Source organism: Glycine soja, chromosome 17 (genome assembly GCF_004193775.1).
Source record: "Glycine soja cultivar W05 chromosome 17, ASM419377v2, whole genome shotgun sequence".
In the NCBI taxonomy this organism is placed as follows: domain Eukaryota; kingdom Viridiplantae; phylum Streptophyta; class Magnoliopsida; order Fabales; family Fabaceae; genus Glycine; species Glycine soja.
In genome coordinates this window covers 12,026,907-12,044,973 of record NC_041018.1, presented here as the reverse complement: position 1 = coordinate 12,044,973, position 18,067 = coordinate 12,026,907, and the positions used below count along the sequence as shown (strand labels likewise).

Below are 18,067 nucleotides of genomic sequence, written 5' to 3'. Positions count from 1 at the left end.
TTTTTAATTTCTTAACCAATTATAATAGGTCTATATTTGTTTAGTTATTAAGTAAGGTATATCTAAATTTTTTGACAAATCATGAACTGAAATTAATTATTTGATTTGACTTACAAGATTATTTAATTTAATGATTTTTAAAATAGAACACTTTAAACTCTGTATTTTTTTTTTATGAATACTACGTATAAAATTATTTTAATTTAAAAAATAATATATTTATCCTTCACACGCCTCCCATCTAAAAACCCAAATTTCAATGATACTACCCTTGAAAAATTGGAGAAAAAACCTAACATCTTCTGCTGATTTGGAAAATCAGTAAAATAGCTTGTCATTCACGATTGGGCCAGCACACATCCACGTAACTTGGCCAATAACAACTTGACATGTCAGCTTCCGAATGTTTAATGTTTCAGAAGAAATTTTGTTTTTATTATTATTATTATGAACAAGTCAGAAGAGATAAACAAAGGAACAGAATGTCTTTTTCACAGGCACACACACAATAACTAGGTAGTTTTATAGTATAGTAACTAGGTATGATTGCCTTGATGGTTCTTTGTAATAACCATGAAAATGTGCAAAATGAATAAAAATCCCATTCAATAGAAAAAATAATTCTTTACACTTAATAGCACGGAAGGGTCTGCATGCAAAGGTTTTGATCAGTGTGAAATCATTCTGTAGGTGGTGAAGACAATGAAAGTTTTAAAAGCAAACCACACAATAATCCAATGAGACCCACAAACACGGCAAAAGTGAAGGAAAAGCCTGAATCGCCTCTACGATTTCTTCTTTTCAGAATGTCCTACTCATCAATAAAACAGATACAGATCAGGATTAGTGATATTTTTTTAGCAATCATTGTCAACTATCAATTTATCAAGCAAAAAAGAAAATAAGCAATGCTGCTACAAATTCAGATGTTTAAATGTTAACTTCCACTAATCAAATTTAGGATAATTTAGCTATTTTTCACCACATGACCAATTTTAGTGCAAGGATATATTTTACAGTTGACTTTAAAATGTGTTTTGGTCAAGAAAAATAATTGTTTTATATTTTAAGTTCTCTCATGAGAAAAAATAGTTTATTCATTGATAAAATAAAGAGTTCAATCACAAATCATCGCGTGTAATAAGTTTATTGACCTTTATAATAATTAACTTAAAAATCAAACCTATCACGATTTTTCATTGATTGTCAGTGTAAAAACTCTTTACAAATCAGTATAGTGCATAGAAGTTAAATCAATAAAAATAAATTATTTTCTTAAAATATACAATTATTTTCAGCAAATGTCTCCTTAAATCATAATCAGAGAAGTAACTCCTTCCATTCCAAAGAGATCTAGATAAGCTATAGAATGTCTCCTTAATTCAGAATCACAGAAGTAACTCCTTCAATAGAGGTTTACATTAGAATGAAAATACAGTCATAATAAACATTCTATATGGTTACGTAAATGATTTTAAGGAAATCTGGTTTATAATGAAATAATATAACTCTCCATGCATAAATCACAATGAACTTTTTCCAGTATGCCAGTCTATTCTAATTTCCCTTTCTACTTTTTTGGTTTAGTCACTCTGATCATATATGTGGAAGTAAAATTCTAGATGGAATCTTTAGCAAAATCTTATTATCGTGGAGTAATGCAGAGAGGAAAAACGTTAGTAACGCTTTTTTGACAAACTTTGTAACACACTCTCTAACCAATTTCTTATCAATGAAGCAATCCACATGAAATTCATCTATTGATAGTGTGTTAAAAAGAGCTTATCAAAGAATGTGTTGTTTGTCTTTGCTCATGCAGGGAAATATGTAGCTTAATTACCAGTTCCTGCTGCAGTTGCCGTGATTGTAAGACGTAGGCATCTCTTTCCTCCTTCAGGCGCTGCACGGTTTCACTCTTCAAACAAAGACAATTTGATGTAAGAATGAATGGTTAAGCAAAATAAACAGTAAAGAGGTTTGGTAAAGAAGCTTGATCACAGGGTATTAAATGCTACATTGCAGGAAACCATTCACAATGAAGTAACAAAACATGTACAATACTTGGTAATGTTTTAGACATGACCATTCAAACTCACAAACAGAGCTCATCAAGCAACAACTACTAATTCATTCATTAACAGAAAATTAGGAACATAATTTAATAGCATATGCTCGAAGGCCATCTGCCAAGGCAGAACATATAAGCTTTCAATGTAAAATTAGGAATATTATAAAACTCATGTCACAACCAGAAGAAATACACCTCAACTTCAGTTTATGATCTATAGCCAGTCCCACGAAGGGTAAAATGCTACTTGAATCTTTCATATATTATCTCTGCTAAACCAATTTGTGACCAAGGCAAGAAGCATAATTTTATTTCCGTAGTTGTCATAGGTGAACCTATACTTAGAGTGAATAATCTGCTAGGTGCTCTATGCCATTTAAAACTGATGAAACACGTTTATACTTTCCACATTGTGTCATCAACCCAGAAAATCAGGATACAACCTAGAGTAAAGTTGAGTGTGACCTATAGAGTAGATGTCATTTCTTTTTTCACTTGGCCAAATCATCCTAAGAAACCCCTTAATCTCATTTGTTAGGCTTAATCTGTTACAAAATTTGCATTTTTTGTAAAGGGCCAACGCCTGGATGTGGAGATCAGGATTCCACCTTGATACATAATATGCAACATATGACTAAAATGATACAATCTAGACTCAAAATCACCAAATTTGAGAGGATGCTTAAAAATAAAACTTAAAACTGATTTCCCCAAATGGAGGGTGAATGGGAGAAACTCACAGAATTAGCATCAAGTTTTTGAGTTGAATTCTTCACTGTGTCATCTTCTGTGCTTCCTTGGGGTGACATAGGAGAGATATATACCACTCTTAGTTTCATATCCTCTATCGACTTTTCGCCATCCTTATTAAACTGCAAGCCAAAACAAACAATGTTCTTGATCAATTTGTTTCTCTTTTTTAAATTTTAGAACTGATCCTATAAAACAATGACAGTGCTGGCTCTCTCACAGTATCTGGCGGAAGATCGTCAACATCAGTGTTTGGATTCACTATTGTACTCTGCAAGAGAAACTTGTCTTTGCATTGCATGTCTGGAGGGTATTCTTGTTGAGCCTGGAGGGTGACTGCACAACACAAACAGGAGAATATGATAGAGATGCTAATACCGCATAATGGTAAAGAGCTCACAGCTCATAAGAAAATAGCATATATGCATATGATTGGTTTTCCACTTAATAGTATATTTTTCCTAGTTCTTAGTTATGTGAAAGAGAAAAATGCGTTTCTATGTCCTTTGATTGGTTGAAGTTACCAGTCTCAATTCTTCTTAAGATCTAAGCTCACTAGTTTCCCCTTTTCTTTTTTCCTTTTCTTCCTACTTATGTCTAATGTGAAACAGCATTTCCAAATTATGTCTACTAGATGGGTATTCAGTTATTTGTTTCATATCCCCTAAAGGACTACAAAAACTCTTTGGTATCAACTATCATGTCTTCAGTAGTCCAACATTTCAAATTATCAAAGATCTGATCCAAATTAATAAATATTATAAGAGTAACTAGACTTAAACATTTTTTCTGCAATACTAAGAAGAAGCACCTCTGATGATACATAGGTCCCATGGATGTACAACACCGGTATTAGGTCGTACAAAGTACTTCTTTGGTGAAGTGGTTTTGACCTAGCAAAAAGCAAAACAGCACTGAAATCAAATGCAATCATGAATCATGCACTAAGTCAACAGCAGAAAAGCATGTCCAGAAACAATAAGTTTGTTCCTGTAAGGGGAGTTAATAGAGTACCTTAAAGGCAACGTAGTTCTCTGTGTTATTCAGAACTTTAAGATCGCAATATGTTTGCTTCTCCAACTCAACTGTTTACATGAAAATTATCAGCATAACATAACAGAACAACAACTCAAAATTAATTGGGGAAGGAATTCAGATTTCTGCTTTCCTACTATTTGATAAAGCAAATAGGGAAAACCAAAATTCAGTCCTAAAGAAAAGTGCTCCTTATTCAGTTATTCTATGAGACTAGTCAAATATAAATGCACAAAATCAAACCAATTTTCAAGTGGTAAAGGAAACTTCACATTGTCAGCAGAATTACCTATTCAACATTGATATGTTTTATTTAAACTAGTATTACAGTTCAAATTTCTGTCACATGTAACCAATAACCATGCCTCCTTTTGTCACTATTCAATCACTTCAAAATCCTTGCTCTTGGTTGAAAATTCAAGATCTAGATATTTATACAAGTATCAATAAATAACAATTCTAGCAATTATAAAAGCATTCAATGAAAATTAACAACAAAACTTCTACCCTTATCTCCCTAAACTTTTTGTGGCGGAAATGACCAGTTAGGTAGATAGCTAATTAATTCTACATAGGGTTGCACCAAATATTACACTAACCTTTTCATCCAAATTCACCGTTTACTTAAATACACTACTTATTGGTTGACTTAATTTGTCGTACCTAAATTGCAATTAATTTTCTACACACAACCCTGGCTGCAAGTAACCATGTCCAAAATTTAAATTTTCCCAAATAGCATTCCAGAAAAGAAAAGAAAAAAAAAAAAGATGAACGGTATTACAACCCATTAATTTTGTTTCTATATTGAAAAATGGTTTGCGTGAGAAAACAAGGAAAAGAAAAATAGAAGAGCGAAAGGGTGGTATTACAACATACATTGGAAGCGAAGTTCATCAGGGTTAACGGTTATCAACGAATTTGAAGCAGAAGCTGTCATGACGATGAAGAGATCGATCGATCAAAGTTTCTACAAAAATCACCAATCAAGTAGGACCAGCATGCACACAACAATAACTACGTGAGAGGCAAAAAGGGTGGGTGCGTGACTCAAGGGTAAGAGAAAGAATAGAGGAATGGAATTGCGGTTACAAGTTACAACATGCGGTGGAGCGAAGAACATGGGAACCGAAGGCTCAGGGGAAAAAAAACATAAAAATGGTTCCAAGTTTGTAGCCACAGAGATCGCTTGGTCTGAACCAAAGCGAAGGAAAACCTCGAAGTCAGAGGAAACAGAGTATGTTACGTACCGAATACCAATGCTTTGTGTTTTGTGTTGTGTGTCGTGGCTTCTGTTTCCGGTTGTGGCAGGGAACGAGAGTTTTGGTGCGGTGTTGTGTTGCGCACCCCAACCTCTCCTCAATGGGAATGTATGAGAGAGAGAGAGAGAGAGAGAGAGTTGGCACACGTGTCCAATGGAGGAAACGTTTACGTCCGGTTCCAAAATGCAAGGGGGGTCCTCGTAACGTGTCAGTGGAAGGAAAGCTAGGTCCACTTGGCCTAATGCCTGCTTATATCACCTTTATTATTTATTGTTATAATAACTTGTAGTATTTTAACGTGTCTTATACAAAATAAAGGTTTGTTTTATGTAAAGAAGGACAAGAAAGACAATTCGTACTGGAGTTGAAAGTTAACTATATAGTTGTGATAACTTGTTGATAGTTAAATACTTCAAATAAAATGTTGTAATCCACTTTTGATTTATAATAATTGAATGTAAAAATATTTAAAGACTAAATGCTATTATTTTCTTATAATAGTTATAGTTATAGATCAAATTTATAAAAAATAAATATTTTTAAATAGGCCAATTATATTATTTTTTTTCTATTTTATTACTCTCTACATTATTGTGTAATAAAAAAATTATTTTAAAATAATTATCATTTAAACTTTTAACAGTAATATTAATTTTATTTTTTTATTTATATCTCTTATAATACTAATGATGAATAACAAAATTTATAAATAAATTAATAATAATATAAGATTAATTTTTTAAAATTAATATTATCTTTTATTTATTTATTTATTGTTTTTTCTTGATTTGTGTATAACAATCTAAGATAATAATTATTTTGGGACAAGGGAACAAGTAAAATATATAATAAATAATATTATTAAACATATAAATTATATATTTTATTTATGGAAACAAATAATCTATATTGGGATGTATTGTTATTATTGATTTTTTTATATTTTTTAAAAAAATATTGAAATTCAAGTTAAACTTAAAGATAATTAAAATGATAGATGAAAAGAAATAAAAAAAAGTAAGTTAAACCAATTAATAGATATTAAAGGGATAACATTAGCAGCCTATTTGAATTTTAATATCAAATATATACATTTCAAAATTAGTTTTTGATATTCAATTATAATTATAACTTATTAAAAGATTAATATGATATATCATATGCATATTATGATGTATTTGAATTTTTAAGGATATTAGTTTATGGAGTGTGTTTGACAAAATATTTTAATTAGTTTTTATCTTTTTTATTAGATAAAAAAATTTGTTTAACTATTTGTTAAATAACTTTTTTTATTAACTTCTATCATTTTTTAGACTTTACTTCAAGTGAGGATTTTTAAAATGTTAACTTTTAATTTCTAATTTCTTTATGTTTTATTCCATTTTTTCTCCTTGAATATTTATTATATTTTTATTTAAGATTAAATTTTATTATTCTTACCTATTTTTTACACATGAAATTTTTTCTCATTTTTACCTTTTTATTATATATGATATTGATAGTGATATATAATAATTCTATGACATTTTTTTATATTTTATAAATAAAAAGCTACAAGTGTTTAAAATTTATTTATTACTAGAATTATAAATATTACAAAATAATATTTTTTCAAGAAAATAAAATAAAATTTGTACAAAAACACTACATTAGTATGTTCATTTATGTAATTTTACATATTTTAACTATTTGAACAAATAATTTTATTTGCAGTAAAAAAATCATTATATATAAATTAGTATTCTATGCTCCTATTTTAAAAAATAATATAGTATGATATAATTACTATAGTTATTGACTTATTGTCGTATTCAACATATTACATATTACAGGAGGTTAGAATTTATCCTATCTTGTTGTTTTTTAACTCATTTTTTTTCTGAATAAGAATTATTATTTTCCTGGACTGAAAATATAAAAAAATGTGTGATGAACTATAGTGTGAATAAAAAATTTCCTATTTAATGAAACCATATTTAAATATTCTTCATTTAATTAATTTTTTTTTCAACAACTTTTTTTATCCTAATCAAATGTAAATGGTATACAAGTACTTTATAAAATGAATTAATTTTTTTAATTTAGACTATAAAAATTTCAATTTGGTGGGAAGAAGTATTAAACTGACACATAAGATAAAAATGATGATATTAATTAATACAATAAATACCCAATTAAAATAAAATACAATAATTATCCTTTTTTTGCTGAGTTAAAAAAAGAGATTTATGCTTTAGTGAAATTTAAATATGTATAATTATCATATTCTATCTTATTTATATATTGAACTTCAAACAAGAATACAACTATTTTTAAGCTTTAGTGAAATTTAAATATGAACTAATTTTTGGACTTTGCCAGTTCCAAATTGAGGACTTAAGGCTTGAGATTTAAACTCAAACCAACAAATCACTCGGGAAATCAGCAATAAGATTTTTGTTTAAAAAGAAATATAAAAATTTAAATATGGACTAATTAACAAACGAATGAACGATTAATCTTCAGATCAGAACACAAATGCTCTGTATGGGAAAAGTATCGTCTCAAAATTACTCCAACTCCAAAAATATCTATCTGTTCCGTTCCGTTCCAGACACTCCCACGTCTCATTTCAAACGGAATTGGACTCGGAGGAAGAATAAAATAAGGCAAATTTACGTAACAGGGTTTCATTTAGAAACTTTTTACGTAAATGGATCTGTTTTCAAACAATTTGCACAGGGGTCTCTTATTTGCATAGAAGCCGCTGTTGGCTTTGGCAGTAAAGCATGACCCGCCAGTGGTAATGGCAATACAGGCTAATCCCACCACTGAGATTGGCGATACGAGCTTACGTGGACACTAAACCGCTGGTCCCATTGGGGATACGAGCCACGTGGAGTGTTTGCCGCAAGTCCGATTGGCAATACGAGCTGGGAAGAGGTTGCCGCAAATTACATTGACGATACAAGGGAATGAAATAAAAACCGTGTACTTGCCTATGTTTGCCACTGTGTTTACTCGTGTACACGTTTTCTTGTTTAGCGTTAACTGCTATGAAATGATATAATGATAAAATGATTATATATTGTCTCGTGTCCACGCTTCATGATTTACGTTTCACACGTGTCCTATTTCATTTGATGATTATATTTTTTCAACAATTTCCATCATATCGTCACCGTCATGCACATATTTTTTTTTTGTTTCCATTTTTAGTTAGGAGTAGATTTCTTTTATTTGTGATGGGCATATTCGGTGAAGAAGAAAAAACAAGATAGAAAAAATGAACAAAGAAAAGAAAAGAAATTCATTAGTATTATTTGATTTGAAAAAAGAAAAATATTTTTTCTTCATAAATATTATAAAATCAAAATGCATTGTAAGGATAATTTGTGAAAAATCAGAGAAAAAAAATACCTTTTTTCTTAAATTAAGGATTATTTAAGTCAATCTTTATATAATAGAGACACATGAAATATGATCTTGTATTGAATTAATAATTAATGATTTCCAATCATGTAATTGCCAAAATAAAAGAGACATGACAAAAAAAAGATATGACCACTATTATTTCTGATTATATATTTTTATAATTTATAAGAATCTATTATGCTATTTTGAAAATTATAAATTTGATTTCTTATTTTTTTTTGTGATAAACCAACCAGAGAACTAATGGGAAAAGAATAAAATCAAAATTCATTCTTAAAGCATTTAAAATATAATCCTAAGCAAAATCATGAACTACAAAATCATAAAAAAATAGTACCCTTCATAACATTTATTGATTCGGTAAATTTACAAATATATTTTTCAACATTCTTTTATTAATGGTTATTTTCTCTAGACGCAATGATCTTACGTGCGAAGCTTATACGGAATATCTCAAATAAAAATTTTCATTACGCATGTTGAAAATGCAAAAGTCTCCAAATTAAATATGAGCACGAGACCAGCATCACCTTTAGACTACATAAAAAATGCCGAAAACAAAAACAACCTTAAACTACATGAATTCTTTTACTTGGTTGATCATTAACAAAAAATAGGTGGCACCATGTGGTGAACTAAAACAGGAGAAAAATATGGTTTTGGATACGCATCTCTGATTCGGTCCTTGTATATCGCCAATGAGAGAGGCGAGAGCACCCATGGAATTTGCAGCTGCAACCTCTTTCCAGCTAGTATCGCCAATTAGACTTGTGGCAAACACTCCACGTGGCTCGTATTGCCAATGAGACCAACGGTTTAGTGTCGCCAGTGTCAATGACGGGATTAGCCTGTATCGCCATTGCCACTGACAAGTCATGCTTTACCGCCAAAGTAAGCCAAAAGTGGCGTCCATGCAAGCAAGAGACCCCTTGTACAAATTGTTTGAAAACAAACTCATTTACATAAAAAGTTTTTAAATAGAACCCGTAAATTTGCCAATAAAATAACGCCTCATCTCTCTTATATATAATTTCGACACGTGTCAAATAGTTCCCATCTATTCAACAAAAAAAAAGCTCAAAGAACACAATGGAGTATATGAAAATGCAACAGTAGCCTAAAGCCGCCAAACTGAACGGTGGTGACGGCAACGTGATTCCACACCGCCCGTCCCAAACTCCACGTGTCACTCTCTCAATTCAGCAACCCCCTCCATTCTCGCTCCCCCCAAAAGCTTTTCCCTTTTCACCGCTCCAACATCGGAAGAAGAAGGGAAAAACAAAAAAAGAACAAGACGGATTAATGTCTCGGCACTGCGATTGTTGTTGTGGCGGAATCCCACCGGGGCTTCTACTAATCCGAGGAAAACAATGGAACCTCCAAACATATCGCTACATGGTTCTCCTCACCACCTTCATCGCTTACGCCTGCTACCACGCGTCGAGAAAACCCACCGGAATAGTGAAAAGCGTGTTATGCCCCGAACACAAAGGAACAAACCAGGGTTGGAGCCCATTCAACGGCCACGATGGAACGTCGAAGCTAGGTGAAATCGACGTGGCGTTCTTAGCGTGCTACTCGATGGGTATGTACGTGGCAGGTCACTTAGGAGACTCCCTCGACCTTCGCTTGTTCCTGACAACCGGAATGGTCGGTAGCGGGATATTCGTATCACTCTTCGGAATGGGGTACTTCTGGAACATGCACTCTTTTTTGTTCTACCTTTCAATGCAAATGATTGCTGGCATGTTTCAGGCTACCGGGTGGCCTTCGGTTGTGGCGGTTATCGGTAACTGGTTCGGGAAGAGAAAGAGAGGGCTCATAATGGGGGTTTGGAACGCGCATACCTCGGTGGGTAACATTAGTGGATCCCTTCTTGCGGCGAGTGTTTTGGAGTATGGTTGGGGTTGGTCTTTTGTTGTGCCTGGTGTGGTGATTGTTCTTGGTGGGGTTCTTGTGTATTTGTTTCTGGCTCCTTATCCCGAGGATGTTGGGTTCTCTTGTGTTCATGGGGGTGGTGGTGGTGGTGATGAAGAGGCTCAGGTGAATGGTGTGAAAAAAGGTGGCGGTGGCGGTGGTGTTGCTCCTCCTACTAGAGAAGGCTCTGTGAATAGAAAAAGCGTTGGGCTTGTTGAGGCGTGCATGATTCCTGGTGTTATACCTTTTGCGCTGTGTCTTTTCTTCGCCAAGCTTGTTGCCTACACGTTCTTGTATTGGTTGCCCTTTTACTTGACTCAGACAGGTGAATCATCGATTATAGTGACATTTTTTTAGTGTTTATAGCTCTCTAATTATTTAATGCTCTTTGCTATTCTTTTTTATTTTTTCTCCTTTTAGTTTAGATAAAAATGCTTTCTTTGCTGAAATAATAGTAATTTGTTCAAGGAAGTCTTTTGATGGTTGGACCACCGAAGGTTTTGATCAGTGTTTGTTTGTTTGTTTTGTTGATTCAATTTTTAAATGTGTAAGCAGTGGAAGCACATTGCTCAGGGAAGATAATCAAATGTTCTTGACTCCTACAAATTGCAATTAAGTTATGGATATTAGTATTTGTTTTTTATGAAAAATTCAATCTTAGTCTGCTGCATGTTCACAATTTGACTGAAATGAAATTATTTGACCAAGCCTTGGGAGATAATAGTTTTCTATAATTATTGTTCACAAGAACTGTTCATCCTTTTAGTAGTGTTATAGGAATAGGATTCCTCTTTGAAGATCAAAATATAAAAATTGGGTGGACTAAATGTGATCCCAATTTCATGTTCTGTTTAGGTCTTTGGTTAAAAGCGTATCAAAATCTCTCTTCTGGTTGTTTTTGTTTAAATTACAAAAGTTTTGCATTTGATGATGGGGCACGACCAATTCCATTGAAATGTAAATTGCATGGGTCATAAACTTTTATATCTACATGTAGCAGAAATTGGTGGGAAGTATATCTCTGTTAAGTCTGCTGGGAACCTTTCAGCCTTGTTCGATGTAGGGGGCATTTTTGGGGGTATTCTTGCTGGCTACGTATCTGATAAACTCAATGCCCGTGCTATAACTGCGGCCAGCTTCATGTATGCAGCGATTCCTTCTATGCTTTTATACCGGCATTACGGAAGTGTTTCTATGAATGCCAACATTGGACTTATGATGGTGTCTGGATTATTTGTAAATGGACCTTATGCACTTATCACCACTGCTGTCTCTGCTGACTTGGGTACACATAGTTCTCTCAAAGGAGATTCTCGTGCTCTAGCTACAGTCACTGCTATTATAGATGGTACTGGATCTGTTGGTGCAGCTCTTGGCCCTCTTCTCACTGGGTTCATTTCATCGAGGGGATGGGATGAAGTTTTCATGATGTTAGTTCTTGGTGCTTTTATTGCGGGGCTTCTTTTGTCGCGTTTGATCATAGCAGAAATTGCAGAGAGAAGTGGCAAACCTTTATCAAGTGGACAGCAAAACCCAGAAGGTAATGTTTCCAAACTAATAAATCTGTCACAAGTCATTCCATCAATTTCAGTCTTCTCGTTGCCTTTCTTTTATCAATCTTGTTTCTTGTGCATGGAAAAATCAATTCAATGGATAAAGTAGTTATAGTTGAAATTCTGAATTTAAAGAATAAATAAAATCATGTATGCATATTTATGTAGCCATTCACCTTTGATGTTGCATGGAAGCATGTTGTGCCCCCGTGTGATTGTTCATTTTCTTTTCCAAAGTATTAATAAGTAGCATTCTCATGTTTGAATTACCTCAAATTCAGATCTTGAATTTTGAACTTTGAATTTGTCTTTCTGTTATCACACTTTGTAATGTTGTTGACATACTGTTGATCTTTGGCAGCCACTGCATCTCAACCGCTTCTGGAGGAAAGGTGACACGGATCAGGTCCTCACGAATCATTGTATATAATGCTCAATACATGGGTTGTAATATGAGAAAGTTGTAAGATTTTTGTTAATAACTCTGACTCCAGCATGCATCACCCACTTCATTGTTCATTTTACTGATGAGTAAATCAACAAGTAGACTTTAAAAAATCCATTCATTCAGCTCTCCAACGATCAATTTGTTGTCTAGACTCTGGAAGGTTCCAAAGGGGATCACAACTCACAACTGGGGATGGAACTTGATCTCTTTTCATCGTGAATTGATTTTCTCAAGGGACAATTGTGGAGATTTACTGCTCGCACTGAATCATCTTGACACCAGATATTCCAAAGTGACATTTGTTCCCTTAATCCTTGTGTCACACTCATTTTGAAGGAGCCTCCGTTTTCAATTTTGTCTGCAGCAGATTAGAATATAATACAGCCAAGTTTCTATCTTGATCACAACCCAAATCCCCCTCCACCCATCTCAAATTTTGTTATCATAAGGTGTTTAGTTAATTCAACCTGTACATGAAAATAAATAAATGAATATATCTCGGTGCATACTATGGTACGTGTGTTAGTTTTGTTTGTGACTCTGCTTTATGTATGAGTGGTGAGTAGACCCTCATTTTTCTCGCCTTCATTATCCCTCTCCTCAGCTGTAGCATGTATGCGTTGGTATGATCTTAGGTGACAGTATGTGACTGACTCTGTGTGTGTTTGCTTCAGCTTATAAAATGGTTTATGCTTAAATATGTTTTCATAATTGTAATATACTTCTTTTTTGGTTTACTATCTAAAAGATATTTTTATTTTATTTTATTATCTGATATTTTTAAAATTTTTACTTTTGATACATGCCGTTAGTTTAAGTTTAAATTTATTAAGTAATATGATATTATTTTATTAGTTTGTCATATCATTACTCATGATATTATGTTAATTTATCATGTGATTACTTAACAAATCAAGATAGGTATCAAAAATAAAAATTTGAAAATGTTACGTGTAAAGAAAATAAATTAGGTAGTAAACTCAAAAGAATATATTACATGAAAATTTAAGGCTATGGTTTGTTACCCGCTTATTATAAAGCCAGGTATGACTTTTTTCTCTCGTTATTCTTTTGGTGGTGTTCGATACTCACAATCAATATGTGCTTAAGCTAAATATAATATTTAGAAAAGACTATATTTTAGGCAAAGTCTTTTCTAAAGTGACCACTCAAAAATTCAAATCAATAATGTTATTAGTAAAAAAAAATTCTGAGTCACACAATCTACTCCAATACGATGTATCACGGTTGTATGCTTAAACCTAAAACTAAATCTATTAATTTAATAAATAAATAAATTAATCAGTTAAAACTCAATTTATAGTTAATCTGTTCAAATTTGAATGACTTGCAAACGAAGCAGCCTGTCCTCGCCCACTCCCGGGTCCAAGAAAAAGGTGACAGTAACCTATTTTTGTGTTCTCCAGCCACCTGCTGTCTGATACTTATCTTATTGGAAGCATATGGGATAACTGTTAGACACCAAACAAAGGAAGACACGACAAGGCCACTAACATTGATAATGTGAAAGTGATGGATGAATATGTCCTTTCCAAAAGTTCAAACATGCATAAACATAATCCTGTTTTTTGATAAAAACAAAGGCTGGATCTTTGTCTTTCCTTTACATCAAGATGTGTAGTTCTGATTTTATTTTATAATAAGACATTGATGTTTTTTTAAAATTTGACTTTTGTCAACTACCAGCTTCTAACTTTGATGAATTCCACCACCTCTTCTTGATTCAGCTAAGAAGCATCGAAATAGATCGGGTTTCTATGTATCCATATAGATCATAATATGCATAGCCAGATAAGTTTTCAGATATGCTTGTGTTTCTTTCCTGGATATGACCAGGAATGCTTCTATGCATAGCATGATGTTTTTCCTGCCTAACCTAACATATAACATTCCGAAATAGTAAGAGATATTACAAAAAAAGAAAAAAGATATTTGCTTTCCTTTAAATACACCTTCTCTCTTCCAACATATAACATCCCGAAAACAAAATTATAAAATTTAATTTAATATATAAATAATTTTAAAATCAATTAAAAAAATTATATAATATAATATTTATATTTTATAATATTTTAAATTAAAAAAAAATAAAAAAGAGAGAGATAATCTCAAATAATGTATATTAGAAATTAAATTGAAAAATAGTGTAAATTAAAAAAAAAAAGATGTATTTGCGGGAAAACCCACATTCCTACCTATTATGTTATATACCGCTTCAACTATGCTCATCTTCTATCATTCTCTCGTTCTTTTCCGAAATATAATTTTTGCATTTTAATATTTAAATGGAAAAATTTGTGAAATTCAGTGTAAAAAAAATTACTATTAAAAACTAATCATGCGATTCATCGAAATTCTCAGTTATCTAATGACATATTAAAGAAATATAAATGTACCAAAAAACATTGTGAGTGTAACAATAAAATATTTTAGGAATATAAAAGGTAAAATATGATTAAAATTAATTTTAGTTATTTATTTTTTTAGATTTGATTCATATAAATTTTAAATTTTATGCATTTAAACATATAATGTCATAGGTTATTTTTTTACATACAAAAAATCGATAAGTTAAATTTCAAGGACTTATCATAGTTAGGATAAATCTATAATCTGAGTTTGATTTCTGATTCATGTTATAAAAAAATCAATCTCAAATGAGTATTAATATACAAAAGATTAATCATTAACTTTTAACTTAAAATAAATAATGAATTGTATATTATTTACTCATGATTTAAAAGCAGAGGACAATACATTAACAATAAAAAAATAAAAAAAAACTGTGTCATCTAACAGAGGTCAACCTCATTTGGTCCAAAGATAGAGTTACACTTTTCACTTTCCTTTTTTCTGCTATATATATACATAGCAATCTCAAACTAAAACTCGTTGTCATTCCTCTCAAACTAGCTTTCCTCTGTTATTATCATCAACCCTAGAGGCATGGCTCTGACACGTGCCATGCTCATGCTAGCCACGTCCTTAGCTCTGGTGGCAATCTCCGCAGGTCAAGCCCCCTCCCCTGCACCCGCACACACAGTTTCATCACCGCCTGCAAGTGCCCAAAGCCCATCTTCCACATCACCATCATCAATATCTCCGTCGCCATCAACCCCGAGCAACGCCTTCCTTCATGGAACCACCACCTTGGCCCTCACTCTACCACTCTTTGCAGGCTTACTTCTTGCTTAAAGCCTATTTCAATTTTATTAGATTCACGTTTATATTTGCATTTCCCTACCTTTCTCATTCTCTGCTATATGAGCATGCGTTTGCATGCATACTATTGTGTACTACTAGTCCGGTCATTTCTCACGTTACTGTAGCATTTTGTAGCTCACTCAATAATAAGAGAGATTTGGTTATTTTTCTTAATTTATATAGGACTACGCATGATTCTTAATTAATCGACATCGTCTACCTGTTCATCACTTTATCTTATTTTTAATATCACTAACCTAAGTAATTTACGTGAAAAATTAAATAATTAGTGCGTATATGCAAATCAAATCTATTGTAGACAGTGTTAGTAAGTAACCATGATATAAATTGCATTTTTTTATGGGTTTTCGTAAGAAAATCTCTCTTTCCCCTCTTTTCTTTAGTGTACTCAAACTCATTTAAAACCATTAAATTTATAAGGATACTATACAAGATTTTAAATTGCGGTTGTGATTTTGGGCGTTTCTCAATATTGTGGGAAATTGTGGAGAAATATGGCAACCATTGCTTTTGCAGACTCCCAAATACCTTGATGTTAAAACTAAAATCGTGGTGGTGGACCATTTTTAAAGCCTTGATACCGTAACTACTTTTTTTCTTTTTTGTTTGTTATTAATTAGTCTAGTGGGCGTGGCTCCAACGGTATGGTGTATGTTGAAGTATGGGAATGCATAGATTTCTTGCTTTGTTGGTAAGCAACTACAGGGTGTGCTTGATGGGGCAAGTAGACATATGATGAACAGTTGCAAGTGGTATGATTTTAATTTTGTGGTTAATATGATGGTAGTGGTGCATGTGGGGAGAGGGAGGAATCGGAGAGAGAGAAAAATGTTAGATATGCTAGCTGTTCAAGGAGGAATTTATGTGGGAGAGAACATTGAACCTGAGTTTGCTTTGGTTTTGGAGACGTGGCACTAAAAAATTGTGAGTGTAAATTAATGAAAGGTAATCATAGGCTTCAATTTCAGGTTTAAATCATGAATATGTGACTCTGTTAAATATAGAAGAAGAATGTGTTACTATAGTAGTATTTTCTGACTCAAACATAATTATTTCTGGTGAAAATTATCTGGGATCAATATAAAATAATAAAAAAAGATGAATGAAAGGTGAAGTAAACGGGAGGACTAGTGGTGGGAGAATCAAAAGAGGATGGCATCAGTAGTAGTGGGGCTTTTCTTGTGGCAATTCAAAGTGAGTAGAAAGTGATGAGCATTTGTAACCAGAAAAGAAAAAGAAAGTTTACGTGCACGGTGCACATGTTTCTGTCTTGGCCAAACGATTTTAGAAGAGAGAGAGAGATTAGATAAAAACACAATGCATACAAATTTATATCCCTCCCATTTACAGCACATTATTGTGATCATTTTAATGACTATGATAAATTAAAAGACACGAGTGTTCTTAGGTACGTTCTTTTAACATCATAATTACTCTTGGGCCTTTTATATTTTCTAACTTCAAGTCATTTCTTTTTCCCACGTTTATGAGTTGAGTAACTATAATAAGGATAGAGTATAATCAAAACCATTTCAGAGTTCTTTCTTTGATTTTCTCATAAGGGAGTGACACATTGACACTATGATCACAGAAGAGAAATTTTCCTCTGGGCATGGGACTACTATAACATTCCCATCAGCAATTGATCCAATCCAACGAGAAACAAGAATAGCCTTGTTTTCTTCATGAAACGTTACATGGTCTCCAAAATCATTCCAAGTTGCACCAATGATTTGATTCTTTAGGCTTTGGTCCAACACTTGCTTGCAGTATATCCATTCTTTGAGTGACCCACTGACCCTCCTCTACCTTGATGACCTCAGAGGATTCTTTCACAAACACATAAAATTTTGTCCACAATTTTTTGTTAAGGTTTTGTTCTGCTTCAGCAAACGCATAGCAAGGTTAATTCCCTCCAAAGTTTCTTGCTGAAATTGAAGTCTTCGGCAGAGACCTTGAATATTATTGTATGGGCTTTTTTGCTTTGGGGTGTAGTTGATCACATCTGCCAGGGGAGGCTCGTAATTTTATTTTTTTGAGAAGAGGGTGATAAAATATTGGTGCTTTATTCTCTTCATTGTGGGGTAATCGTTGTGAATTTCAGCCCATTTCACCAAAACATCTGCCAAAAGGAGGCTACAGCTAATGCCAATCGTATATCCTCCACATTTAAACTGGGTCATCTGAAATAACTAAGTCCTTGAATTTGAATTGGGGGCAATGAGGACCAAATTATAGATCACTTGATCATAGAAACAGTGGCTTTGGGTGTGGTATGATAAAAGATTAGGTGAACCGGATCTCATAAGCTCATTAGGATCACAATCAGTTCTTAAGATTAAAAAATACTTATAGAAATATTTAACTTCAC

At 32.7% G+C, this 18,067-nt stretch overlaps 2 protein-coding genes across 3 annotated transcripts; one reads left to right on the top strand and one right to left on the bottom strand.

Moving 5' to 3' along the window:
* Window positions 1-506: 506 nt before the first annotated feature.
* LOC114392637 (vesicle-associated protein 2-1-like) lies at window positions 507-5,274 on the bottom strand. 2 transcript variants are annotated; one of them, XM_028353845.1, is made up of 8 exons: window positions 5,104-5,274; window positions 4,733-4,823; window positions 3,833-3,903; window positions 3,630-3,711; window positions 3,039-3,154; window positions 2,809-2,940; window positions 1,841-1,915; window positions 507-811 (listed from the first exon to the last, which is right to left on the bottom strand). In XM_028353845.1, exons 2-8 carry the CDS (start codon window positions 4,791-4,793, stop codon window positions 680-682), a joined length of 669 nt encoding a protein of 222 aa, XP_028209646.1. In that variant the 5' UTR covers window positions 4,794-4,823; window positions 5,104-5,274; the 3' UTR covers window positions 507-679. The 2 variants fall into 2 exon arrangements, with proteins under 2 accessions (XP_028209646.1, XP_028209645.1); XM_028353844.1 differs by having other exon boundaries at window positions 4,733-5,274.
* A 4,367-nt stretch (window positions 5,275-9,641) lies between these two features.
* On the top strand, window positions 9,642-12,961 carry LOC114393267 (putative glycerol-3-phosphate transporter 4). The gene is made up of 3 exons (XM_028354542.1): window positions 9,642-10,774; window positions 11,450-11,989; window positions 12,364-12,961. Exons 1-3 carry the CDS (start codon window positions 9,835-9,837, stop codon window positions 12,396-12,398), a joined length of 1,515 nt encoding a protein of 504 aa, XP_028210343.1. The 5' UTR covers window positions 9,642-9,834; the 3' UTR covers window positions 12,399-12,961.
* The last annotated feature ends 5,106 nt before the right edge of the window (window positions 12,962-18,067 follow it).